At 36.9% G+C, this 27,980-nt stretch overlaps 1 protein-coding gene across 1 annotated transcript; it reads left to right on the top strand.

Moving 5' to 3' along the window:
- The first annotated feature begins 633 nt into the window (after nt 1–633).
- LOC122119896 (vomeronasal type-2 receptor 116-like) lies at nt 634–27,476 on the top strand. Its single transcript, XM_042693956.1, has 6 exons — nt 634–731; nt 12,526–12,814; nt 13,686–14,492; nt 15,523–15,750; nt 17,113–17,236; nt 26,554–27,476. The coding sequence occupies exons 1-6, from the start codon at nt 634–636 to the stop codon at nt 27,474–27,476; spliced, it is 2,469 nt and encodes an 822-aa protein (XP_042549890.1).
- The last annotated feature ends 504 nt before the right edge of the window (nt 27,477–27,980 follow it).

The raw sequence follows: 27,980 nt of genomic DNA, 5'->3' as shown, positions 1-27,980 counted from the left end.
GCTCTGTGACTGTTTTGGACATTGGATGTGTGAGATGTCCACTGAGTGTGATGCCCTAAAGAGTTGGGTTGACATCTCCTTGGCATGAACCCTTGCCAACCATCTCACTTTTCATGTGACAGGGCATCTATTGATGCTTTCTAGTTGCATTATATCTAATAGACTTCATACAAGTAATTTTATAATTCAGTCTTACAACCAAATCTAACAAGAAAACTTTATCCCAGAGGTCTCACTCTCTGTAGTCCTGGATGAAATCATAGCCCTTGGGGTGGAGAGGACAACTGGAAAACATGTTTTCCAGCTTGTGTTTATTTCCCTGATACTGGGCCTCAGCTGCAGAACCACAGGGCTGAGAGTTTTCCATGTTCCTACCAGGAAATGCTGAAGGTTTCAATGACAGAAGCTGAGTAGACATCCTAGTCAATAAAAGAGGCATATATACACATAGACCCAAATACAAATATATCTTCACCTGAAGCCACGTGCTTCACATCCAGCCAGCATTTAAACTTGGCAGATGCTTCAGTAATGTTCCCTTTAATTTTCACCCTCCTTCTTCTCCTGCTTCCACACCTTGTCAGCTCCTTAGAAGGCACTGCCTGCTTTTCTAGAATGAAGCGCAGGGCACACATGGATGGAGATGTGATGATTGCTGGCTTCTTCCCTCTCTACACTTTGGGAACAGATCACAGTAACAGTGATTCTTCCCTTGATGAAGCAAAGAAACTGTAAGTAATACCTCAATAATTGTAGTTCCACTTAATCTTTTGTTCTTAGGTGGGGGAATGCTCGAGGAAACCCTGGGGCTCATGACCATGCTTTCTATATCCTCTACACCAACCTCTGATCAGGAGATGAGATGCACTAGAAGTATGTTTTAATTTGTATGTACTATGGAATGATTTTCTGCTTCCAAGGTGGAAGAGAGGACTCTGTTTTCCTTCCATGTAGCTTCTCCTTTCAAAGGTCCCTTTATTCCATCATCACTGTATCTCCTGCATCCCAGCTGTCTCTGCAAAGGATAAAGTGATATTATTACAAACATCCTGAGACAGTGGCATGAGTTCTGCAGTGAGAGGAGGCAGATACACTTACTTGCCCACAGGCCAGTGATCTGAGAAGTTTTCTTTTGTACATATGGGTTGACATATATTTTGGTGACTTTTTAGACATACAGTTACTGTTTTAAACTAAGCATTGTGTAATTATTAAATTACTTCACATCAGATTTAGAGCTTGATCCAGGAAGTGACTGGCAAGGCAGCAGTTGGACTACCCTCAATGAGAGAATTGTATCTGCCCAAGAAGAGTTTTGCTTTTCTTTTGCACCTGTGTGTACGCTCAGGTTTTGGTTTGCTGGCGAGAGTTTCAGTAATGAATGACTAAGGAGAAATTCTAGCAGACAATTTGATTACTATTGCAACAGATGGTCATTGTCTATAGCAATGTCTCCCACCTCTTTTCCAGTGCTGGTCTGAGAAGGGTAGACTGTCAGTTGGCTGGACATATTTAGAAGCAGATATGATAGGATCAGGAATTCTTTCACTGCTTTCAAATAGATTTGTAAGTGTCCTTCTCCTTCATGCCATTCCTAGATATCAGTCTATTTTATGCTTAGCTGTTTTTCTATCGTGCTGGGTTTGAACTTTGGGCCTTGTGCTTGCCAGGATGGTTACTCTGCTGTTGAGTTTTCACCCAGTCCCTTGTTTTTCTTATGTTCCACTGCTTTTTCACATTCAACTGTTTTTCCTTCCCTTAATACCTGTAAAATATGTTTAAGTGTCTTTGTTAGTGCACTTATACAGACACATTGAATCTTAGGTTACAGTGGATGGGTGTTTCTCAGCTACGTGCAGATATGCAAGGGCTCCTGGTGGAAATTATAGAAGTCTGGCCTTATTATTCTATGATCCAGTTTGTCAGATTTATGTGTATTACTAGATAAAGGTCATTATGTGTCATCTATGAAGCCCTTGATATAGATAAATGCAGCAAGGCAATTGAATATCACTGGGAGAAAGAGATTAACTCAATGCCACACCAGTAGATGTCATGGCAATATTTTTCAATTTTTGCTACAATATGGTACTTTCAGTAACTATCTGGTTTCTTACTGTGTATCTTTATTACATGTCATAAACTTTGATTGTCGTCACCCCCACTATTTGTAAACATATATTATGTCTCACCAAATATCCTGTTTCTCCTTCCATATCTGAAATTTCCTTTTTCTTTTTTAATGTATTTTTTCCAGTCTTTGCAGAACATTTTATTTCTTTTGATTTTTTTATTGTGAAAATACTGTACAGAGGGGTTACAATTACATGGGCGTGATAATGAGTACATTTCTTATCAAGCATTGTAGCCTAGAGAAAAACCAAGAAAACAAATTGGTAGATGCATAGCTTTCTTACAGTTATTTCGGTTATCTCTACAGATATCGTTGGGCTAGTTTCTTTGAGAAAGTTGCTTTGTGAAATTTTTAAAAAATGTTTTTATTGTAAAGATGTTGTATTGATGATTACAGTTACATGAGTAAGGTAATGGGTACTTTACTTGTAGAATATTGTTACCCTCTCCCTTGTTTTTCTCCCACTGTTGCTTCCCTCCCCCACATCTCATCCCCTCCCAGACTGTAAAGTTCATTTCCCACATAGTGTCTTGTGAGTATCATTGTTGCAATGTGTCATCATTTGTCCTTGTTTCAGCATGTTGTCATTCTGCTTCCCTTCCCCAATTCAGATAAATGTTTATAAAAGATGCAGGGTACAAACATCAAATACTGTGACAACAGGGATAAACTAATGGAAAAAGAAAAATGAAATAACATAAGAAAGAACTAGATTCAGTACAGGGGTGACAACGAAGTCAACAACTGAAAAGAGACCTGTTGTTTCCATGTTTTAGAGTTCATTTCATATTAGCATCATTTTGTCATATGTACATAGCTATTGAGCTATTATAATTCTCTGCCAGGAGTATGCTAGACATATACTAATTATTACAAATGACAGTAAACATGGAGCCTGTGTTTCTTTGTATTTGGCTTACCTCACTTAATATGCTACAAAACAAAATATGGTACTTGTACTCAATACTTGCTTACTTAGCCTAACAGAATGATCTCCATTTCCATATATTTTCTAGCAAATGTTGTGATTCCATTCTTCATTGCAGCTAAGGAAAACTCAGCTCCATATATAGAACACTTACTCTATCCATTCTTCTCTTGTTGGACATCCTGAGCAATTCCATAAATCAGAAATTTTGTATAAAATGACATGCCTGTTTACCCTTGCATCCATGTAGAAAACTGAGCTTAATATGTTCTGATAGATTGCTAAAAGTGATATAGCTGAGTCAAATATGAGTTCTATTTTTAATATCCTGCAATATCTTCATTGTTTCTTATTTCTACATATCTTCATCAAAATTTGTAATTTTGAGTTATGATGATAACCATTCTGGTTACACAATAAGGTAACTCAGAATAACTTTAGTTTGCATTGAGCTGATTGCTATAATGGGTTGATATTGTTTCCTGTATGGATTTCTTATTTATCCTTTTTCATTTGAAAAAAGTCTTCCACTTCATGTGCCTGTTTTCTAGTAGAATTTTTTGTTGTACTGCTGTTTAAATTTCAGTGTTGTTTTATACTATGATATTAAGCTCTAATAGATGAATAGCTCACAATGGTTGACAACCATCTTCTTGTATGTGTCTTCACTTCATTAAATATTTCTTTTGTTGTACTGAAACTTTAAAACTTTAAATTTTTTATTTTGGTGACCGTACTCTGTCTCCAACAAGATGCTTCTTCCCCTTGCTTGATATATTTGCTCAAGGTTGGTGCTTTACCAATAGTTGCATAACTGCACTTTCACCACACTGCTGGTTCATTGGAGATAAGTCTAACAGTACTGTTCTGTCCAGGCTGGCATTAAACTGTGATAATTGCACGTGTGCGTCTCACTGCCAGGCTGGCTGAAACTTTTCAATTCCGTAATATCACATTTATAAACTGTGCTGAGGATGAAATTCTTCGCCTTGTGAGTGAAACAAATGATTGTACTGCTGTGCCCAATCCAGAGCATAGCTTTTGCTATTATTTTATGAAGTATTTGTATACTATCAGGAAGTATTCCTGTGCCTATATGTTGAAGTGTTTCCACTATGACTCTATCTGCATTTTCCAATCCTCAAGTTTCCTATTAAGAACTGTGATGATTTTTGACTTTTATCCTTTTGGAGAATATGAAAGGTAAGATCTATCCTAAAGTCATATGGATATTCAGCTTTCACAGCACCACTACTTACTAAGGGCGCCAACTTCCAACAATGTAGGACTGGACATCATCTCTAAGAATGAGATGAATGTAGTTGATTGGAAGTATTTCTAGGTCTATTTTATTGGTGTCTGAGTTTATGAAGTACAATTTTTATATTATTATGGCTATCTACTACAATTTGAAGCTGGTGTTACACTATTTAAGCATAGGTTTTTTGCTTCTGGATAGCTTTGGAAAATTGGAAATTTTCTTTTTTTTGATGAGTTGAGGGATTGTCTTTTTTGTTACTGTGCTGAATGTGGTATGAATTTGGATGAAGATTATTTAGGTCATTTCTAGAATACATTCAAGGTCCCTTTCAAAAAATCACAAACTCAAAAGGAGTGGGTGGAATATTGACGTGGTGGAGCTGCTGCATACCAATTACAAGGCTCTGACTTCAAAGTAAAGTAGTGATAAGGAAAAATTTAAAATATATATGCACACATAAAAATGTTTGTCTATTATATATATTATATATTTTATTGTTTATAAAATACATAGTATATGTACATTACAACATATGTTATATACTAGATAATATATAATGTGAATTTATGCATTTATACATATATGTTTATAAATATATAATATATACACATAAATGTGTATATATAAGTCTGATGGACATTTAGGTTGTTTCTTTTTCGCAGATATTTTTCAGTGATGATATAGAGAACACAGCAGTGCAGATGCCTCTTTTCCATACTGATTTTATTCTGTTGGCTAAACAGCCACCACTAACAGTATTGAATCATGTAGGAGTTCTGATTTGTGTTCCAGGAAGTACCACACTATTTCCCACAATGTCTGAACCAGTGTGCATTTTTGTTACTAGAGGAGAGGGCAGACATGTACATTTCCTTAACTCCTCACCAGGCCCTTAAGTGTTTAAGTCTCATGTACATTAGCTATTTCTATCCTTGTGAGATAATATCTTTCTGTGGTTTTATTTGCCTTTTGCTGATGGTTAAGAACTTAAAGGCTGTCATCCACACTTTTGGCCATCTATGCCTCTTTTCTTGTACGTATATGTATGTGTGTACTGTGACTTGAACTCAGGGCATTTCACTGTCCCTCTGCTTGTTTACTTAGCAGGTGTTCTGCCAGCGAGGTATGTCTATGGTCCTGCTTTTGCTGGTAAACTAGAGATAGAGACTTCCAGATTCTTCTCCCTGGGATGGTTTTGAACTAAAATCCTCTGAGCTCAAATGTATGCAGAACAATGTGACAGGGTGGGATTGTAATGTGACTTTTCAGAAGACACCTCATACTAATGTCCATGTTGGTTGCACTGATTCACAATCCCACCCACAGTGGGACCCTTTCCCCTGTGTCTTCACCAGTATCTGACATTTTTTCTTCATGATTTCCCATATAACCCTGTTGAGATGGAATTTCAGTGTGGTTAGGATTTGCATATTATTTATGTTTTAAGGATGCCGAGCATGCATTTCTATACCAATTGAAATGAGTCTTGCTTCCACTAAGACTTTACTGTTGAAATCATTAGTCATTTTAAAGTGGGTCTTTTTGTCTATTGTTATTCACATTTTGAGCTCTCTAGCAAATCTGAATATTTATCTTTTGTTGACTAGTGAAGATTTTCCCCCATTGTATGGGTTGCCTCTCGATTCTGGTAATTATATCTTCTGAGGAGTAGAACCATAAATTCCACGTATCAACTTTGCTCATGAGAAATGAGAAATATTCTTTTGTTGTTGTTGTTGTTGTTGTTGTTGGTCATGGGGCTTTAACTCTGGGAATGGGTGCTGTCCCTGAGCTCTTCAGCTCAAGGCTAGCACTCTACCACTTGAGCCATGGTGCCACTTCCAGTTTTCTGCGTGGTTTATTGGCAATAAGAGTCTCTCAGACTTTTCCTTCCCTGGCTGGCTTTAAAGTGTGATCCTCAGACTTTAGCCTTCTGAGTAGCTAGGATTAAAGTGTGAACCACCAGTGCCTGGCTTCATGAGAAATACCCTTATCAGTTTTGTTGCCGCCAATATTTTGATAGGATCTTTGTTGCTATATTTATCTTAGACATTGCATATAATTTTCATTGCTGATTTCCTTATTTGTTTTTGTGTCAGGATAATGTTGATATAATTGGATGTCCTCTAAGAATTCCTTCAGCTTGTATATTTTCAAAAATAAAGTGAGGGTAATGGGCATTAGGTAATGTTTAAATTTTTTGAAGCATTTTCACAATGAAGTCACATTGAAGGTTTTTCCGTTGATAGGAAACCTTTATTACTGATTTAATTTCATACAATTTATAGTTTTTAGTTTTATTGCCTTCTTATTTCAATTATGGAATAGTCTCTAAGTCATTACTTCCACTTGATCAAACTTACTGTTTTCTTATTGGTATTTTTTGTTTCTGTGTTTTCATGCCTGATGTTATTTAGTTCAGTCTTCTCTTCAAGATAAGGATTTATTCCATTTGTTTTTGAAGAAGGTTTTATGTTTCCTTGATTATAATTATTGGCTTTATGGAAATGTCCTTTAATTCTTTTACTTCTACTCAGTTTTCTCACTCTTTCTACTAATGTTTGCTTTGATACTTTGTTTTTCTACTTCCTAGAGATGTAATGTTGGTTCTATAGTACTGATCTGTTGACCATGGTTGTTAAGAGAGATAGACATGAGCAATGGATGGGATGACTGCAGTCAAGAAGCATTATATTAGAAAATACAGTTGTGAAATTGAAGGCATTTTTTAATGTTTCCTATTAGGCCACCTTTGGCCATAGCCCTTGATTTGAATATTGCTGTTTTCCATTTTCATTTGTACCAAAGATCATCTTATATACTGAAATTTCTCTTGATCCCACTGGTAGTTATAATAATTTAATTTCCATGTATGTATTTATTTTCCCATTTGTTATATTAATTTCTTGGCTTACTACAAGGAGGTCGGAGTGTGTGCTCAGTTTTTTATTTGAATGTATTGTGTCTTATCATTTGACCTGTCCTAGAGGATGTAGAATATATGAATATGTTATTCATAAGAATTTGGGGGGCATGTTCTTTAGGTGTTTGCGAAGATTATTTTGTCTAGGGTGAAGTTTAACTCTTGATGCCTCCTTGTTGATTCTGTCTGGATGACTTCTCCATTGCTGAAAGTGGTGTGGTAAAATCTGAAATTATTCTTGTATTGCAAATTATCTCACTCCCTCAAAATCTGCGAATATTTCCTTTATATAGTGAAATGCTTAGCAGATAGTTCCTAAATATACACTTACAATTATTATGTTTACTTGCTGTTTTACTCCTCCATCACGGATTATGGACTTCTTTGTCATTGCTTTGATTAATATCTATTTGAAAAGATATATTATAGATACTCATGCTCTCTTCTGGCTTTCACTGCATCCTTTCCCTTGCAGTTTATGTGTATCCTAATTGGGGAAGTAAACAGTTTGGCCTTTTATTTTTATGAATCTGGCCACATAATGTCTGCTTTTGTTGTTTTTGGTTGTGGGGCTTTGTCTTTTATAGCTTTTTTCCCCCAGAGCTTAGGACTGAACTCAGGGCCTTGCACTTGCCAGGCAAGTGCTCTTCCACTGAGCTAAATCCCAAACCCCTGGTTGTGGGGCTTGAACACAGGGCTTGAGTGCTGTCCCTGAGCTTTCCCCCTCCTGGCTAGTTCTCTACTATGAGCCACAGAGAAATTTCAGTTTTCTGGTGCTTAATTTGAGATAAGAGTCTCATGGGCTTTCCTGCCCTGACTGGCTTCAAACTGAAATCCTCAGATCTCCATCTCTTGGGTTGCTAAGATTACAGGTGTGAGCCACTGGCACATGGCTTACTTTCTGTCTTTTAAATAAATTATTTCAGGTATTTCCATTCCTAGTCACTGTTGACAGATGACTCTCATTACACCATTATGTGACTTATTCTCTAGCTTCACTGAAGCTCCTTCTATAATCTTTCCCTTTCACAGCCCTCAGTGGTTAATAAATGGATTCACTACGTGTTTTGCTCTGGTATATTACTTTTCATTTATCCATTATAGGTTTATATTTTTGATTCATAGGGGCCTTTAAATGTATTTAATTATAGTAAGTAAAGATGGCAACAATACAAAAATTAGACACAAACGAAAAACAAGAGAAGGGCTGGGAATGCGGTTTAGTGGTAGAGTGCTTGCCTAGCATGCATGAAGCCCTGGATATGATTCCTTAGTACCAAATAAACAGAAAAAATTGGAGGTAGGCCTCTAGCTCAAGTAGTTGAGTGCTAGTCTTGAGCAAAAGAAGCTCAGGGACAGTGCCCAGGCTCTAATTTCAAGACCCAGGACTGGAAAATAACCACAAGAGAATAAGAGAAATTGAAAACAAAAACTTGAGGACAGATTATGATCCAAGTCCATTAAGAGAATGTAAATAAATGTCATTAGAAAACTCACAAAAATGAAAACTTTCACTGAATTATATTTTTCTCATCATTTCAAAGATGATATGTACAGTTTTATGTTGTCTTGTATGTAATATTGGAAATATAATTGTGAATTGATAATATTTTTCTATTCCCAAGAAATATGTGCATGGGTTAGCTAGCATACATGTGATATGAGAACATTCTCAATTTGTTGGTATAATCACTTTCAATTAGTAACTTTTATACATCCTGTATAATCTCCGTTGTCATTAGCCTTTTTTTCATAGAAAACAATTGCTTTCCTATTTCTTATAGAATACGTGTATTTCCTTCTCTTTTTTTATTGTGACAATACAGTACAGAGGGGATATTATTAAATGGGCAAGGTAATGATTACATTTCTTATCAACCACTGTTGTTCATCAGTAAAGATCTTTTTTTTTAACTGTATTTTTTTGTCTTTTCTTTTTTGGTATTGGAGATCAAACCCAGGACATTGTACTTGCTATGCAAGTGCTTTGCCACTGAGCTACATCCCAGCCCGACGGGAAAGATCCTGATCTCTCCTTTACTACTACAGGATGTCTTTGCTAAATGCATTATATTTGGTGGATACTTTTCATTGTTTCCTGCAGCACTGTAAAGATCTCCTGCCCCTCTATCCTGGTTTGTGTGGATTTCATTGAGAAGTCAGCTGTTAGGGACACACTTATTTATTAAGAGTTCCTTTTCATTTTTAGACTTGAGAAACTTGTATTTCACATGCCAGACCTTGTTGAAGATGAGATGGTGAGGAGTTCAATTAACTTTTTATCTTCCCAAATTTGGGTTCATTTTTTAAATGTTTTATTGTGATTAGGTGATTACATAAATTTCACAAATTTCGTAGTATTGTGAGGTTGTGATACTTAGTTAAATTCACAAACACATTCTAACCTTCATGAGGCAGATTGTCATTATTGTGGTCTATAAGGTTTGTATTAATTTTATGAGCTTTGACTTTACAGTTTTATCTTCCACATTAGGTGATATGAACATTTATTTCCTTTTGCTTGGTGTTAGCTGTTCGCTGTATCCCTCTCATTCCTTCCCTCGCATCACTGCCCTTGAGTTGCTTAGTTTGCTTTCATCAATGTCCAGTGCAGCTGATGGGTCCTGCTGTTGTGTGTTTTCCCCTGTTGCCCTCTGATTCTGTGTCCTCCCCCTAATTTCCCTTAGATGTGTACATATATACCATCTATGTGGTCAGAACAGGGAGTCATTTTGTAATGATACAACAAGATGAGTGGAAGTTCTTTGTTTCTTGAGTCCAGTTTACATTGTTGTATCTTCTTATATTTTGTATTTAACAAATACAAATGTACCATTTGTCTCTTTGCTCTTGGCTTTCACTCAAAATGATTTTTTCTAGTTCCATCCATTTCCCTGTGAATGCCATTATTTTGTCCTTTCTAATGGCTGCATAATATTCCATTTTACATAGGTACCACAATTTTTGGATCCTTTTATCTGTAGTGGGGTATCTGGATTGTTTCCATATCTTGGCAGCCTGGGTGCTGTCCTTGAGATGTTTTGCTCAAGGATAACACTCTACCATTAGAGCCACAGCTCCAATGCCAGTGGTTTGCTACTTAATTAGAAATAAGAATCACATGCACTTTTCTACTGGGGCTGGCTTTAAACTCTGATCCTGATATCTCAGCCTCCTGATAGCTAGGCTTACATGAGTGAGCAATTAATGCCCAGAATATTTGGATAAACGTGGTTATGTGTATTTTTATCTCTATTAGGAATTTATATTCTGTTATTATTTACTTGAATAAGGATTTTACTGTACTCAACCATTTTGTTGAACACACATGAAACTAATATTTGCTTTTTGAACACTTCATTTTTTCTCTCTTTCCTTTCATGTCCTGGGTTTTAAACTTGGGACCTGAGTGTTGTTCTTGAGCCTCTTTGTCTTAAGCTTAGCATTCTACCATTAGAGCCACAGCTCCGTATCTGCCTTTTTTGGTAATTTATTGGAGATAAAAACCAGCCTGGCTTTGAAAGCACTTCTAAGATCTCAGTCTCCAGAGTAGCTAGGATTACACTCAAGGCTACTGCTCTTACCATTGAGAATCAGCTCCCCTTGGGATTTTTAGTGGTTAACTGTATATAAGGTTCTGTGCCTTAACTGCTCTGGGCTTGCTTTCAACTCTTATCCTCAAATCTCATAACATCATTGATGTGCCCAGTGACACATTTGCCAATTTCTAATAACCACACACATTCTTTCTTGCTTTCACACTTATATTTTTACTTTGATTTACTATTTCACATTAGAGCTATTAGTATTAGTGCCTGAATTTGGACTCAGGGCGTGAGCTTTTTTGCTGAAGGTTGGTGATCTATCAATTGAACCATACCTGCACTTCCCTTTTTAAAAAAAAATTGTGAAAAAACTGTATAGAGGAGTTACAATTACATGGGTAAGATGAGTGCATTTCTTATCAAGCATTGTTGCCTCCTCCTTTATTTCCCCTTCCCATCCCTTTCCAACACCCTCACCCTCCCTGCCCCCGCCCCCTGGCCAAAGTCTGTAGCCATAAAAGAAATCAAATCAAAACAACATTGAGACACTACCTCACCCTAATTAGAATGGCTATAATCAAGAACTGTAATAACAACAGATGCAGGAGGGGATTTGGACAGAAGAGAACCTTACTGCATTGTTGGTGGGAGTGTAAACTTTTTCAACCACTTTGGAAAATAGTATGGAGGTTCAGAAAAAGACTCCACATAGAGCTCCCCTATGACCCAGCAATCCCACTTTTGGGCAGTTACCTGAATGATCACAAACAGGACCATACTAATGCTACTAGCACAACTATGTTTATTGCAGCATTATTTACTATATCTAAGATATGGGACTAACCTTGATGTCCCTCAGTAGATGAATTCATCACTTCCCTTTTTTTGTAGGTTAATTGAAGTTAAGGGAATCCTAGTCTTTCCTACTAGGACTGGCTTTTTGAGAAGGGGAGATATCTTTGATTCTCTTACTCCTAGTACCCTTTCCTTTTCAATGTCTCAATCTATATGTTTTGTGAAGGAAATCCTGATGATCAAGGCATTTCCAAGTATTTAATTTCACTGTGGTGGCCTTGAACCAGGGATTTCGGCCTAAGGCTTTATTTTGTTAAAACTCTTTTCATTCCCCAATTTGGATGCTCATCTGTTTTCTAAGGAGTTTCTTGGAGTGTAGTGGAGGAGAGTGTAACATGGGAAACCACATCCTAGTGCATTTTTAAAGCATCTCATTTGCTTTTTTTACATACATTAGAATTAGAGTCTCCTCTGAGTCTTCATCTATTTTTTTTTTCCTAGTAGCTATTGCAGAAAGAGTGTTCTATATGGTATGTCTGCAAGGAAAACCATATAATACCTCCTATAACACCTTGTTCTGCTTCTGAAATTTAATCTTAAACTGAGACATTATTTAAATTAGTCTTTCAGGAAACCATATAAAATAAAGACTTATTTTTCACACATGTAGTGCTAGTTATGCCAACATTAAAACCAAAGGATATTTGGTGTCTCATGAAGTCCCACTCCAAGGTTAATGATGTGTTACCTACGTAACACAGAAAAATCAAGTTTTTTCGGATTTCATATGAACATCACATTACTAATATCATAAAAGGTGTAACTTTTCAACATATTTAATTTGTAGATAAACAAATATTGAATCCACCAATGTCATTGCATTGATTTTAAGAAAAGTTTTGGATTACTCTTGATGAATTTCTTATGTCTCCTGTGCAGGTGTGTTTTCAAGTATTATCAGCTTGTCCTGGCCTTGGCTTTTGCTGTTGAGGAAATCAATAAGAACTCCGATTTTTTACACAACATGACTTTGGGATTTGATGTCTATAATGCTGATCTCAGAGGTTGGTCTGCCTTTGAGAATCCTTTTATTTGGCTTTCTGGCCACAAGACAATCCCTAACTACACCTGCATGGCAGAGAGTAAGTTTGTAGCAGTGCTTGCAGGAACGTCAGGAATGACATCTGCTGAAATTGGAACATTGTTGGAACTCTACAGATTTCCACAGGTGAAGGAGGGAGGGATGTGTAAAGATGTCTGCTTTGGTTCCATGTTGAGATGTTATAAGAGAATCATAGGAAAATACATAATATAACAACCTATTCAATTTTATAATATCAAAAGCTAAGTATTCCAATATACTGTGTTATCCAGACTCTTATTGTTTAAGATAGGATGGAAAAGTTGGAGAAAAGCAGGGATGAATGACCATAAGCCTAGGGTTTACTGAATAATTTTGTAGAAAGCAATCAGGAAGTGGGAAACAACTTTAAAAATGTGAAGTTATTAAGTGAATAAAGTCAACCATATTAAGACAAAAGGGATGCATTTTTCTCTTGTCTGTGGAAGTTGTATTTAAACTATAAACATGAAATACAAAGAATATATGAAAACGCATAGGTGGTCCTAAGCACTTATATGTGATTGAACTGGCTAAATTATGGTATGGATTTCCATGGTGTAGTTACTCTGGACTTCACGACTAGGAAATTAAAGCTGTCATGTGTGTGATGTTATAATGTTAAAAGGATGGTGGAGTGTTAGAAAATAGAGGCATAATGGCAAATACAGATAGACTAATGAAGAATATATGTAAAAACCAAACTAAACAAGGGAATGTGTTGTATTGCTATACAGATGGAAAGAATAATAGAAATTATATTAGTGGTCAATATGCATTATAGATATAATTGACATGTCCAATTGAAAAATCATTGTACAATGACTTTAAATTAACTTACAATTTTAATTTTAAAAATCTGAAAATAACCAAATCCTTTCTTCAGCCACTTTCAACCTACTGTTTGACATAAATCGACTGAGGTTATGATATGCAGAAATTTTCTCACTTGTGAGCCTCCAATTTTCTTTCCCTTTAGCTTACCTTTGGGGCTTTTGATCCTGCCCTGAGTGATCATGGCAAGTTTCCTTCTCTCTATCAAATGGCCCCAAAAGACACATCACTAGCCATTGCCATGGTCTCCTTACTGCTTCATTTCAGCTGGAACTGGGTGGGGCTATTGATCTCAGAAGATGAGAATGGTTTATGGATCCTTGCAGAACTAAGAGAAAAGATGTACAAGAGCAGAATTTGTATAGCCTTTGAGCATGTGATCCCAGGCAGCAGTATGACACAAGTATTTAATATGATGTCAATTCAGAACCAGATTAATAAATCATCAGCCAATGTACTTATCATTTATGGTAATAAAGAATATCTGCTAAGCTTAATGATATTTCTTGGGCAATTTTTAATGACAAGCAAAGTTTGGCTCTTGAACTCAAAGTGTGATTTATTCATCGGAAGGAAGTATTTCATGTCAGGTTCATTCCATGTACCTCTTATGTTTTCACATCACCATGGAGACATTTCTGGATTCACAGATTTTATCAGGGAAGTTAACCCTTCCAAGTACCCAGAAGACTTTTATCTTGCTAGATTATGGTTTCTGTCTTTTAATTGCTCCCATTCTGAGTCTGACTGCGTAATGTGGAAGAACTGTCCAGATGATACTTCCTTAGAATGGTTGCCTGGGCAAATTTTTGATATGGCCATGTCTGAAGAGAGTTATAATACATACAATGCTGTGTATGCTGTGGCCCATGCCCTCCATGAGATGCTTCTTCATCGAACAGAAGAGGCAACAATGGATAATGGAAGATGGATAGTGCCCTCTCCTGCACAGGTAATGCCTTCTCTCTTGGATTAGACACATCAAAATCAGAGTAAATCTGAACAGGTTCAATTTTTTCCAAAGGCCCATCAGAAAGCACTTTCTAAAATATTTGTAAGGTTACTCCAGATCTTTGTTTATGCGTTTTTTCCTCCTCCTCCTCCTCCTCCTCCTCCTCCTCCTCCTCCTCCTCCTCCTCCTCCTCCTCCTCCTCCTCCTCCTCCTCCTCCTCCTCCTCCTCCTCCTCCTCTTCTTCTTCTTCTTCTTCTTCTTTTTCTTTCTTCTTTTTATTTTTAAATAATTGTACAAAGAAGTTCCCATTGTACAAAGTAGCATATGATTACAAGGTGTCTGACAATATTGTTACCCATCGCTCCTAACCCATCCTTTCTCTCACATTTTTTAAAAATTGAGATTAGGTGATTACATAAATTTCACATATTTCACAGTATTGTGGAATAGTAATATTTGTTAACATCACAAACACATGTTCATGTGTTCTTAAAAAAAAAGCTTAACAGTAGAAAGGGGAAATGTGTTTTATATTGCCATCAATTCATGTATTACAAATTGCTGCAATAAGCTCACAGTTAATGTTTTTACTATCAACCTTTTCACTAGAAGTTTCTTTATAGCAAAAGATGATCTGTTCTTTAAGTACCTAATTATTCAAATGATGTTGTTTCTAAGAAAGTTATTTAAGGGATGAGTGAGATTGGGGAAATGAGGAAGAATGATGAAGGGGTGGCATTGAGATGCCTTGCTCTTACAAACTGACTTGTGAAATTTTAAGACCTTTTTATGATACATAAAGATAATAATAAAAAATTCATAGATAAATTCTACATATTAAAAATTAATAACTAAACAGTGCCGATGTTTCATGCCTATACTCCTAGCTACTCAGGAGATTGAGATCTGAGAATCACTGTTAATATTGAATTATGAAGTATGGATTAAAGAGATTGAGAGACTTGGCTGAATTCAGGATTTCTGTTTCAGCTCTCAGATTCTTTTCACCATGAGATAATGTCTCTTTTAGATGCACCCTTTTCTGAAGAACATCCAATTTCACAATCTTGCTGGAGACCAAGTGATTTTGGATGAGGAAAGGAAATTAGAGGCAGAGTATGACATTTTAAATATTTGGAATTTTCCAGAAGGTCTTGAAATCAAGATGAAAATTGGGAAGTTTTCTACCTATACTCCTTATGGTCATCAACTGTCGGTATCTAAAGATATGATAGAGTGGGCCATAGGAGCTACTGAGGTGGGTTCAAGAGAACACAAATGATTAGAACTCAATATAGTAAGCAAAAAGAACCCCTAGATATTATGTCCCTAGTACTCACTAATAATCTAATATAGTACATTTAATTAGTTGTAACTGGAGAAATTGTCTGATTTACTGCCTCTTAGATGGAAAAGAAACATACTATTTGCATATTTGTAAGTGTTCATTTATCATAAAATATAAATTTTTCTGTTATAATAGCATTCATACTTTTTTATTTTTTATTGTGAAACTACTGTACAGAGGGGTTACAATTACACGGGCAAGATAATGAGTACATTTTTTATCAAGCATTGTAGCCTCCTCCTTTGTTTCCCCTTCCCTTCCCTTCCCTTCCTCCCTCCACCCCCCACCAAATCTTCCCCGCTCCCCCCACCAAAGTTGTAAAGTTCGTTTTCCACATAACAACTTGTACTTCTCATTGTTGCAACGGCTGCACCTGTATCCTTATTTAAGCGACTTGTTTTTCCTCTTCCTCTCCACAAATTATACTGATAAAAAAAAAAGAAAGAAAGAAAAGTACTCATTATCTTGCCCATGTAATTGTAACCCCTCTGTACAGTATCTTCACAATAAAAAATAAATAAAAATTTAAAAAAAACTGAAGAAACAGTGCTCTTCAGACAAAAACTGTTAGAATTTATTGCTAATTGAACTATTATATAAGAAAGTTAAAGATCATCAAGCAGAAATAATATATCAGACTGAAAACTTGACCTACAAAACTATAAGAAATAAAAGAAATGAAGGTAAAATTAAAAAAAATAATAGCATTCATATATAGGAACAAAATGCATCAGAAAGCAATCATTTCATTAGATTGAAAGGTTTTATTTGCTCCCCTCAATGGATGCTCAGTGTACCCTTAGTTGACCTGTTATTCTCTGAAGAACCTGTTCCAAGGATGATTGTGAACTCCTGGCAACTGGAAAACAAATAGGAAGATATGATGGACCTCGGGCCTAGATTGTTGTTCAACCTTTCAAGGGTATTTTATTCTTGTTTCCATATTTCCATATTTCACAAAGCAGTAGGAGAAAATTTATGCTATGAATTCAAGGAAGTTTCTGGAAGTTGGCTATGGATGCCTTACCATTAAGAGAGAAATTGTTAAAGGTTCAACAATTCTCAGTAGTGGCATAGGCTGAAGGTCAAAGCTATAGCTCAAAAGTTTTTGGGAACTGTGTTATAAAATGTCAAATACTATCCAAACAATGGATTGGCTTTGAGTATGTAAAATAATTATGGTTAATGGTAAAAATTTTAAGAAGACCTGTTTTTTTTTGAATGTCACGTATTATTCTGCATAATGACAAACTCATATTTGCTTTTCCTCAGACTCCTCACTCTGTTTGCAGTGAGAGTTGTGTTCCTGGATTCAGGAAATCATTTCAGGGAGGAAAGGATATCTGTTGCTTTGATTGTACCCCTTGCCTAGACAATGAGATTTCTAATAGAACAGGTAAGACTACGATTAAAGATGAAATTCTCTATTTTCATAGTATTCTCTAATGTACCCATGGAAAGGTTTCGTAGTTGGATTACAGACCCAAAATCTTACTTCTTTGAGTATTTTAATTATAAATTTATATTGTTCCTTGAAATAATACAACTTGTGGATCTTAAATTATGTTTTGGATTTAATTTTTCTGGGACATTTTAAACAAGTTTATCTCAAGAAATGGATTTTGAAAATTTTTTATTGTTATTGCAGAGTTGATATACAGAGGGGTTACAGATATGTGAGTTAGGTAATGAGTAAAACACTTTTTCATTTTTTATTGTGAAAATACTATACAGAGGGGTTACAATTAGAGGGGCAAGATAACGAGTACATTTCTTATCAAGCATTGTAGCCTCCTCCTTTGGTTCCTCTTCTCATCCCTTCCCAACCTCCCCCCATCCCCCCACGCAATCCTCCGTCTCCACACCAAAGTTGTAAAGTTCGTTTTCGACATGACAACTTGTACTTTTCATTGTTGCAACGGGTCCACATGTATCCTTATTTAACGACTTGTTTTTCCCCTTCACCTCCACAAATTATACTGACATCAAATACAGTGAAATCAGGAGTTATATTGTGGGGGAGGGACATACAAAGCAGCAAAGAAATAATCTTACAAATGCGTTAGGAACAAATGCATGAAAGAAAATAAAACATTTGAATACATATCTTAGGGTTCATTTTCCTAACATCACCTTATCTGATCTTTTCTACTTGACTCATAGGCATACGAGATATTGCAAATAAGGGAAACCAGGGGACCTATGTTTCTTTGGGCTTGGCTTACTTCACTTAATATAATTTTTTCCAAGTTTTTCCATTTCCTAACAAATGGGTAAATGTCATTCTATCTGATGGAGGCATAGAATTCCATTGTGTATATATACCACATTTTCTTGATCCATTCATCTACTGAGGGGCATCTGGGTTGGTTCCATATCTGAGCTATAGTAAAGAATGCTGCAATAAACATAGTTGGGCTGGTAGCTTTAGTGTGGTCTTGTTTGAAAACATTTGGGTAAATGCCCAAAAGTGGGATTGTTGGGTCATAGGGGAGCTCTATGTGGGGTCTTTTGAGGAACCTCCATACTATTTTCCAAAGTGGTTGAACAAGTTTACACTTCCACCAACAATGAAGTAAGGTTCCCTTCTGTCCACATCCGCTCCAGCATCTGTTGTTGTTAGAGTTCTTGATTTTTGCCATTCTAACTGCAGTGAGGTGGTATCTCAATGTTGTTTTGATTTGCATTTCTTTTATGGCTAGGGAGATTGAGCATTTCTTCATGTGTTTATTGGCCATCCTTCTTTCTTCTTCAAGGAAGTTTCTCTTTAAGTCTTTAGCCCACTTATTTATTGGGCAGTTGTTTCTTTGAGGATTTATTGTTGGAGGATTTAGTATTTTGAGTTCCAAGTATATTTTAGATATGAGACTCTTGTCCATTGTATGGCTAGTTAAGATTTCTCCCAATCCAAGGGCTTTCTATTAATCTTGTTAGCTATGACCTTTGCCATGCAGAAGCTCTGCAACTTCATGCAATCCCATTTGTCCAACCTTTCTTTGATTTGTTTCCGGGTCTCTATTAAGAAAATTTCGGCCTGCGCCAAAGAGACCTACGGTTTCTCCTATTCCATCCTGTAATGTTTTCAGAGTGTCTGCTTTGACTTGGAGGTCTTTGATCCATTTGGAGTTGATTCTGGTTCAGGGTGATAGATAGGGATCTAGCTTTAGTTTTCTACAAGTAGTTAACCAATTTTGCCAGCACCATTTACTGAAGAGGCTGTATTTCTTCCATTTTATTGTTTTTAGCTCCCTTATTGAAGATTAGATGGCTATAGGTCTGTAGGTTCATTTCTGGGTTTTCAATTCTATTCCATTCGTCCTGAGGTCTGTGCTTGTGCCAGTACCAAGCTGTTCTGATTACTATGGCTTTATAGTACAGTTTGAAATTTGGTATTGATATTCCTCCAGCAGTGTTCTTTCCGTTGAGGAGCGTTTTTGATATTCAGGGTCTTTTTATTGTTCCATATGAATTTTTGGATTGCCTCTTCTATTTCCTTGAAGAATGAGGTTGGAATTTTGATAGGTATCACATTGAATTTGTAGATAGCCTTGGGAAGTATTGCCATTTTCACGATGTTAATCTTTCCAATCCAGGAGCATGGGAGTTTTTGCCACTTTCTAAGTTCTGTTTTGATTTCCTTTTTCAAGTTTTTAAAGTTTTCATCATAGGGGTCCTTCACTTCTTTGGTTAAGTTAATTCCTAGGTATTTTATTATTTGTGGGGCTATTACAAATGGAGTTGTTTTCCTGATTTCAGCCACACTGTTCTCATTGTTGGCATACAAAAAAGCCATTGACTTTGGAGGGTTAATTTTATACCCTGCTACTTTGCCAAAATTTTCAATCAGCTTGAGTAATTTGGGAGCAGAGTCTATGGGATTCTTTAAATACAAGATCATGTCATCTGCAAAGAGGGAGAGTTTTATTTCTTCTTTCCCTATTTGGATCCCCTTTATGTTTCCATCTTGTCTTATTGCTGTAGCTAGGCATTCTAATACTAGATTGAAGAGAAGAGGAGAGAGTGGACATCCTTGTCTTGTTCCTGAGTTAAGAGGAAATGGCTTTAGTTTTTCATCATTAAGTATAATGCTGGCTGTAGGTGTGTCATATACAGCCTTTATTGTATTGAGGAATGTTCCATGGATTCCTAATTTTTTCAAAACCTTCATCATAAAGGGGTGTTGGATCTTTTCGAATGCTTTTTCTGCATCTATTGAGATAACCATGTGGTTCGTATCCTTGCTTCTGTTGATGTAGTGAATAATATTAATTGATTTGCGTATATTGAACCAGCTTTGCATCCCTGAAATGAATCCTGTTTGATTGTGGTGTATGATTTTTTGGATGAATTGTTGAAGTTGATTGGCCAAAATTTTGTTGAGAAGTTTTGCATCAATGTTCATCAAAGAAATGGGTCTATAGTTGTCTTTCTTTGATGAGTCCCTGCCTGGTTTTGGGATGAGGGTTATGATGGCTTCATAGAATGTGTTAGGTAGTGAACTTTCTCTTTCAATGTAATTGAAGAGTTGGAGAAGTATTGGTGTGAGCTCTGCTTTGAAGGCCTTGTAGAATTCTGCTGAAACCATCTGGTCCTGGACTTTTCTTAGCTGGGAGGTCTCTTATTGCGGTGTCTATTTCAATATTTGATATTGGCCTGTTAAGATGGTTTAACTCATCTTGGTTTAGTTTTGGCATGTCAATATTTGCTAGGAAAAGGTCCATTTCTGCCAAGTTCTCAAACTTATTAGCATAAAGTTTTGAGAAGTTTTCCCTTATAATGTTCTGAATATTGTGTTGTTTCTGTGGTGATGTTTCCATTCTCATCTCTGAGTTTACTTATTTGGGCATGTTTTCTTCTTTTTGGAAGAACCAACCCTTTCTTTTGTTGATTCTTTCTGTAGTTTTTTTGGATTCTAATTCATTTATTTCTGACTTAAAATTAATTATTTCTTTCTGTCTACTGGATTGGAGTTTATCTTGCTGCTCTTTTTCAAGGAGATTCAGATGTGTCATTTAATTGTTGGTTTCAGATCTCTCCAATGTGTTGATGTAGGAACTCAGAGCTATAAACTTGCCTCTGAGTACTGCCTTTGCTGTGTCCCAGAGGAGCTGGTAATTTGTTTGTTCATTTTTGTTGAATAGCATGAACAGTTGAATTTCCTTTCTAATCTCTTCCATGACCCACTCATGATTCAGCAGTGTGTTGTTCAGCCTACATGTGTTACCAGACTTTCTTTAGTGGCTTTTGGTATTGAGTTCTAATTTTATTCCCTTGTGGTCAGAGAGAAAGCAAGGTATAACTTCAATGTTCCTGAATTTGGACACGTATGCTTTGTGACCAAAAATGTGATCTATTTTAGAAAATGTTCCATGTGCTGCTGAGAAAAATGTGTATTCTGATGCTGCTGGGTGAAATATTCGGTAGATTTCTGTTAAATCTAGTTGATCTATGCAGTTGTTTAGATCTGCGTTTTCTCTGTAGAGTTTTTGCCGAGTTGATCTATCTAGTAGGGAGAGTGGTGTGTTAAAATCCCCAACAATTAATGTCTTTGGATCTATGTGGGATTTGAGGGAAAGTAGTGTTTCTTGGATAAATTTGGGTACTCACTTGTTTGGTGAATAGATGTTTAGAATTGTATTATCCTCCTGCAGGATAGATCCTTTAATAAGTATGTAGTGACCTTCTTTACCTCTTCTCATGAATTTTAATTTGATGTGTATTTCATCTGATATTAGGAGTGCAACTCTTGCCTGTTTATGGGGGAGTTTGCTTGGTAACTTTTGTTCCAGCCTGTAAACCTGAAAATGTGTTTTTTTTATGGGCAAGATGTGACTCCTGAAGGCAGCAGATAGAAGGATCTTGATTTTTAATCCAACTAGACAGTGTATTTCGCTTAATTGAAGAATTAAGTCCGTTAATGTTGAGAGATAGGACTGAGAGCTATTTGGGAGTTCCTGCCATTTTATCCACCTTCTTGGGGGCTGCGAAAACTGGGTTCTTCCTATGGTTCTTGGATTCTCAGTTTGGGTGCAGTTTCTTGGCATTTATTGTGGTCTTGTTGGTTTTCTATGTGCCGGGCATCTTTAAGAACCTTTTGTAGGGCTGGTTTGGTGGAGATGTATTGTTTCAATTTTTCTTTGCAATGGAAGGTTTTTATTTGGCCTTCAATTATGAAGGAGAGTTTAGCTGGGTACAGTATTCTTGGTTGATAGTTGTTTGTTTTTAGGTCATGGCATACATCATTCCAGGCTCTTCTTGCTCTGATTGTCTCTGCTGAGAAATCTGAGGTGATTGTAATTGGTTTCCCTTTATAGGTGATTAATCTTTTCTCCTTGACAGCTTTAAGGATCTTTTCCTTGGTCTGAGTTGATCCTGTGTGGATTATAATGTGACGGTGGGATGTCCTATTCTGGTCTGTTCTATTTGGGGTTCTAAATGCTTCTTGTATCTGAATAGGCCTATCTTTTTGCATGTTTGGGAAGTTCTCTGCTAGGATCCTGTTAAACAAATTTCCTAGACCATTAACTTCTGTCTCTAAGTGCTCCTCTACATCCATTATCCTTAGATAAGGCCTTCTGATGGTGTCTTCCATGTATTCGATAAATCTATCATATTTCTTGGATGTGTCTTGGATGGTTGTATGTTCTTTCTCTATAATATCTAGGCGGTCTTCAATCCCCGAGATTCGATCTTCTGCATGGTCTATCCTGTTGTCAAGACTTTCTACTTTGTTTTTTATTTCTTTTCCTTCTAATTGGTCAGCTTTGATGGCTTCAAATTCTTTGTTGAAGCTCTTGTATGAACTTTACTTTCTTAATTTGGTGTTCAGTGTTTATTCTCAAATCACTTAGTTGATTGGTTATGGTTTCCTTGGACTCCCATTCCTTCTGTTGGGTTCCATTCAGCATTCCCTTTGTGGTCTCCCTGACTTCCTTCAGCTCTTTGTTAATGGATTCCATGAATGCCTTTAGTGATCTTTGTGTATTCTTATACTGCTCTCTCAATTTTATTACTCTTTCTTTAGCTTCCTCACTTTTGTGATATTCCTGTAGTTCTCTTTTACTGTTCTCAGCCTACCCACGCCATTCCTGCCTTTCTCCGAGTATTCTCAAGCTGCTAACCCAAATCCTGTATCAGTTTTTGAGTAGTTTCCTCATGCTCATGATATTCCTGTATAAACCTTTGGATTGCCTCCTCTCTCTCCCTATCACGCTCATAATGAGTCCTTTGTAGGTTTTCAATCTTTTCCTGCATTGACCTTTTGTTTGCCTCCATTGGCCTTTTGTTTTCCTCCTCTCTCTCCCTATCACACTTATACAGAGTCCTTTGTAGGTTTTCAGACTTTTCATTTATCATGTTTGCCAGCAGTGTTTGTAGAGCTATTTGTGAACTCTCCTCTGGATTATTCATTATCTGTTCTGTCCCCTGATTATCATGAGTAGGAGTTGAGATACCCGGACATGCCATTTTTCTTGTGTTTTTCCGGCTTACTCTACCCATTTGGGATGAAAATAACACCAGTTTTATACTAGAACAATGTCTTAAGGCAAGCATCAACCAAAATCTGTATTTGCACAGTCAATAGTCTGCAGATACAATCTTGTTCAACAGACACATCTATTCAACATGAAACTACTATATATTAATGGGCTACGAACCGCAAAGAAGAATTTGGTAAACCAGAAATTATTAGGTTTAGGAGAGACGTAGGTAAAAAAATAGGAATAGAGTGGTGTGGGAAGACACAGGGAGAGTTAACTTAACTAAGTCTTAATCTCAAAGCAGAAAATAGGTTGGATAGGATGAAAGTAGAGAGAGAAAAAAAAGAAGAAAGAGAAAGAGAAAAAAAAGAGACCAGAAAAAATAAAAAAGTAAAAATAAAAATATCATGCAGATTCGAAAACAAACTATTCAGAGAAGAACGTGGGTATAATGAGAGAAGGGGAGGGATATAAAGGAGATATGAAAAACTTAAAAATAAAAATACTTAAAATATTATATAGGTATAAAGAGGTAGTACTGCTAGTAAGGAATTTAAGTCTAAGAGGTTTTGAATTGAGTAATAAATTTGTGGATTAAGTGTGTACACAATGGGGGATAAGGTCTAATAATCGACAATGGGTTTATCTGAGGATGTGCAGAACAACAATTAAGTCACATAAAGAAGAACGAAAGAGAAGAAAAGGTGAAAAGGATAAGAAAGAAAGAAAAAAAGATCAGAAGTTCTGTAGAGCCAAACAAAAAACAAAAAAAAATTTTAAACAAAAAAAGAAAGAAAAATGTACCCACACATGTACCCCTAAAATAAAAATTAGAAGAGGAAAAAAAAGTTACTAGAAAACAATTTTTTTCAAAAAAGGTAAAAATTAAAAATTAAAAAAAAAATTTTATAAAAGGTACAAAAAAGAAGAAAAAAAGTTCTTTGATTTTTTTAGGAGGGGTGGGAAAAATCCTGTATCTCCCTTGTGTCCATAACCAGCCTCTTGTTGGAGTCTCTTGTCTGCTTGTGGTGTTTGATTTTCCCGTGGCTTAGATGGTTTCTTAAGTCAGTTTGTTTTAACAGGCAGAAAAATGCTCTGCTTTACCCAGGATTTTGTGATCCTCCTTCCAGGTTAGTTCAATGGGAGAGAGATCTGCTTTGAGTATCACAAAAAAGGGAGATGGCTGTTTCCTCAACTTTGGAGATGCTGTGATGAGGCTAGGTTCTGGGTAGAGTTGAGGCCTTTCAGCAAACAGTAGCTTTTCCCGGGGGCTAGTTTGTGAGAAATGCACAGAGCCCAGCCTGGAGCCACTCTCAGAGTTTATGTTTACTGAATTTCAATTGATTGTCGATACTGCTAAAGGGAGGGGCAGCCTCTGGCTCTGGTTACCCAATGAAAAAAGCCCCTCCTGGGGCTGTTGCCCGAGCTGGGTGACTTTTCCCTGGGTGGAGCTGAGTCTGGCAGGTCAGCTTAGGTTCTTGTGACCTGCTAAATGACTCTAGTTTTCTTCCAAGGCCTGAGTTAGAGCTAGCAGGTCCGCTGAGCTTTGTCAGTATCCAAGATGGAGATCTCCGGTACTGGGGGAGGGGGAGAGATGTGGCCTTCCCTCCTCTGCTCCCTGAGAAGGAGTGAGGATGTTAGGCTTCTACTCATGCCGGGTCTTGGTTCCTGGGTCGTCTCTGGTCTGTGAACTGCAGGATGAAGATTTCCGCTCCTTGTTGGTTCTTGCTGGTGTTGAGTAGAATAAGCTCGACCGCCGTGTCTGGCTCCTTCATCCTTGACTCTCTGTGTTGCAGGTATGGCGGGTATGGCCGCCGCTGCCACCACTGCCACCACAGCGGTGGAGGCTGGCAAGTGCTCAGATCTGTCTCCTTGCCTGGATTTTCCATCTCTGGCCTAACTCTCTGTCCTGTGAAGGCACACTTGGTGTGATTCTGGCTTAGGACTATTCATTGGAACTCTAAAACTGCTTTCTGTGTGAGAGCTTGTTTAGCCTCCAGCTTCTCCTCCACCATCTTCCTATGTGTTTCGAGTACAAAACTTTTTTAACTATATCTCACCTTCCCTCACTCTCTCCCAGAATTTTCTCTCTCATCCCCATTCGACAAGATGTACAGTTCATTCCTATATAGTATGTAGTAAGTGCCATTGTTCAATTTGTTCATCTTTGTTTCACCTTGTCTGTGTGCCCTCTTACTTTTCCAAATACAAACTTACAATGCAAAAGGAAAACAAAAGTAAAACAGTCAAAATGGCAAATAAAAATAGCTCTTGTTATTTTTTGGAGTTCATTTCATAAGATATTGTTTTATAGATCATATGCATATAGCTATGAGCCTTTTTTGGCCACTTCAATGCATATTCTCCTTTGGATTCGGTGAATGTTTAGAGCCCATGTAACTTCTCCATTAAGGTTAAGTATGAATCCTTATTAAATACAGAATGTCCATGATCTTCCAAATTGAATTCATGACACAAAGGACACATAAAACCTGCACATCTTTATTTATCTTCCCAGAACTCTTATTGCTAGAAAGAAAGTGCTTAGAAAACTGAGTTTGGTTTAACTATTAGACACAAGTGTTGTGCATGTCATGACTTTAGAGCTTTAAAGAAGGCCTTGATTCTCTGTTCCCACTGCCTCATAAGATGAATTCAAGGATGTACCACTGGGTTCCTATAATGTTTCAAACAAACACATGGAGTAATGTAAGCTATATTATTAAACAAATTTGAATGGTAGTTGAGGACTTTGTGCACATTGCTGAGAATTTATATTACAGAAAGATGAGGAAGTCAAAAAATTACACTTAGTTCATTAATATTAACAAAAATGTCCTATTTGTAATATGTGTGGAAGTAAGTCTGAACAAAACAAAATGTTATATGAATTAATTGTGTTTTCAGGTATTTTGCCCGAATATTAGAATACTATTATAACAGATGTTACTTAGATTTTTATGATAAATAAATGAACTTTTAGAAATATATAATTAATTTCCCAACGAAGAAGCAGTGCATAAAAAATAACACTGAAAAAAAGGAATATGAGAATGATAACGGAGTTATGGAAAAGAGACAAAAGCAGTTTCTTATATTATTTGATAGTATGTACCTTTATGATACTAAGAAGTCATATGTTTGATTTACCTCTAAGCAGGGATTTCTTAATTTCCATTGAGTAAAAGGAAATGCTGAAAAGAGACAAATGGTAATTCTGCATTCTCACTAGATATGGAGCAGTGTATGAAGTGTCCAGATGACCAGTATGCCAACAAAAAGAGAACCCAGTGCTTTCCAAAAGCTGCAAGTTTCTTGGCTCATGATGAACCCTTGGGCATGGGCCTGGTCTGCATGGCCCTTTGCTTGTCCACATTCACTGCTCTTATTCTTGGGGTCTTTGTGAAATATCAAGACACTCCCATTGTTAAAGCCAACAACCTGGCTCTCAGTTACATCCTGCTTATCTCCCTCATCTTCTGTTTCCTCTGTTCCTTGCTCTTTATTGGCCGCCCAAACATAGTCACCTGTATCCTGCAGCAGATCACATTTGGAGTTGTGTTCACTGTGGCTGTTTCCACAGTGCTGGCCAAAACTGTGACTGTGGTTCTGGCCTTCAAGGCAACTTCTCCAGGGAAAAGGATGAGATGGCTGCTGGTTTCAGGGGCTCCTAACTTCATCATTCCCATCTGCACCCTCATCCAGGTGACTCTCTGTGGACTCTGGCTTGGAACCTCTCCTCCCTTTATTGACACAGATGCACACTCTGAACATGGCCATGTCATCATTCTGTGCAACAAGGGCTCCCTTACTGCTTTCTACTGTGTCTTGGGATACCTAGTTTTCCTTGCCCTGACCAGCTTTACTGTGGCTTATCTAGCCAGAAACCTGCCTGACACATTCAATGAGGCCAAGTTCCTGACCTTCAGCATGTTGGTGTTCTGTAGTGTCTGGGTCACTTTCTTGCCTGTCTACCACAGTGCCAAGGGAAAGGTGATGGTGGCTGTGGAGGTCTTCTCCATCTTGGCCTCCAGTGCAGGATTCCTGGGCTGTATTTTTGTCCCCAAGTGTTACATCATCTTGTTAAGGCCAGAGAGAAATTCTCTCCATGGCTTCAAGGGAAAAATGCATACTGGTAGAAATGAGTCTTCTTAAAATAAAATTCATGTGACTGAAAAATGCATAAAAGGTCTAAAATAAATACAAACTTCTTTTCTTTTACTTTTATTAGTTTATATTGTGAGAATCATTTCAATTAATATGTGAATCTTACTCATTTCTATAATGGTAGTAGAGTCAAAAATTATAGCTGTTCTTCACTTAATATAATATTTTGCAAGTCTTTCCTTTTCCTAACAAATGGGGCATTGTCATTCCTTTATTTATTTTATTTATTTTTAATTGTGAAAATACTGTACAGAGGGGTTACATGGGCAAGATAATGAGTACATTTCTTAAAAAGCATTTTAGCCTCCTCCATTGTTTCCCCTTCTCATCCCTTCCCATCCTCCCCCCGCCCTCCCACCCAATCTTCCCCGCCCCCCAAAGCCCCCACCCCTGCACCAAAGTTGTAAAGTTCGTTTTCGACATAACGACTAGTACATCTGATTGTTGCAATGGATCCACCTGTATCCCTATTTAAACGATTTCTTTTTCTCC

Source organism: Dipodomys spectabilis, unplaced genomic scaffold, assembly GCF_019054845.1.
Source record: "Dipodomys spectabilis isolate Male_0828 unplaced genomic scaffold, ASM1905484v1 ptg000173l, whole genome shotgun sequence".
Classification (NCBI taxonomy): domain Eukaryota; kingdom Metazoa; phylum Chordata; class Mammalia; order Rodentia; family Heteromyidae; genus Dipodomys; species Dipodomys spectabilis.
This window is presented reverse-complemented; position numbering and strand designations above follow the sequence as displayed.

What these genes read in the sequence shown, in the direction of transcription:
- LOC122119896 (XM_042693956.1), top strand. Translation starts at nt 634, where the DNA reads ATGGATGGAGATGTGATGATTGCTGGCTTCTTCCCTCTCTACACTTTG. An exon ending in TAGTGCCCTCTCCTGCACAG is followed by an intron (nt 14,493 to 15,522) that starts GTAATGCCTTCT and finishes TGTCTCTTTTAG; the next exon opens with ATGCACCCTTTTCTGAAGAA. An exon ending in TGAGATTTCTAATAGAACAG is followed by an intron (nt 17,237 to 26,553) that starts GTAAGACTACGA and finishes CATTCTCACTAG; the next exon opens with ATATGGAGCAGTGTATGAAG.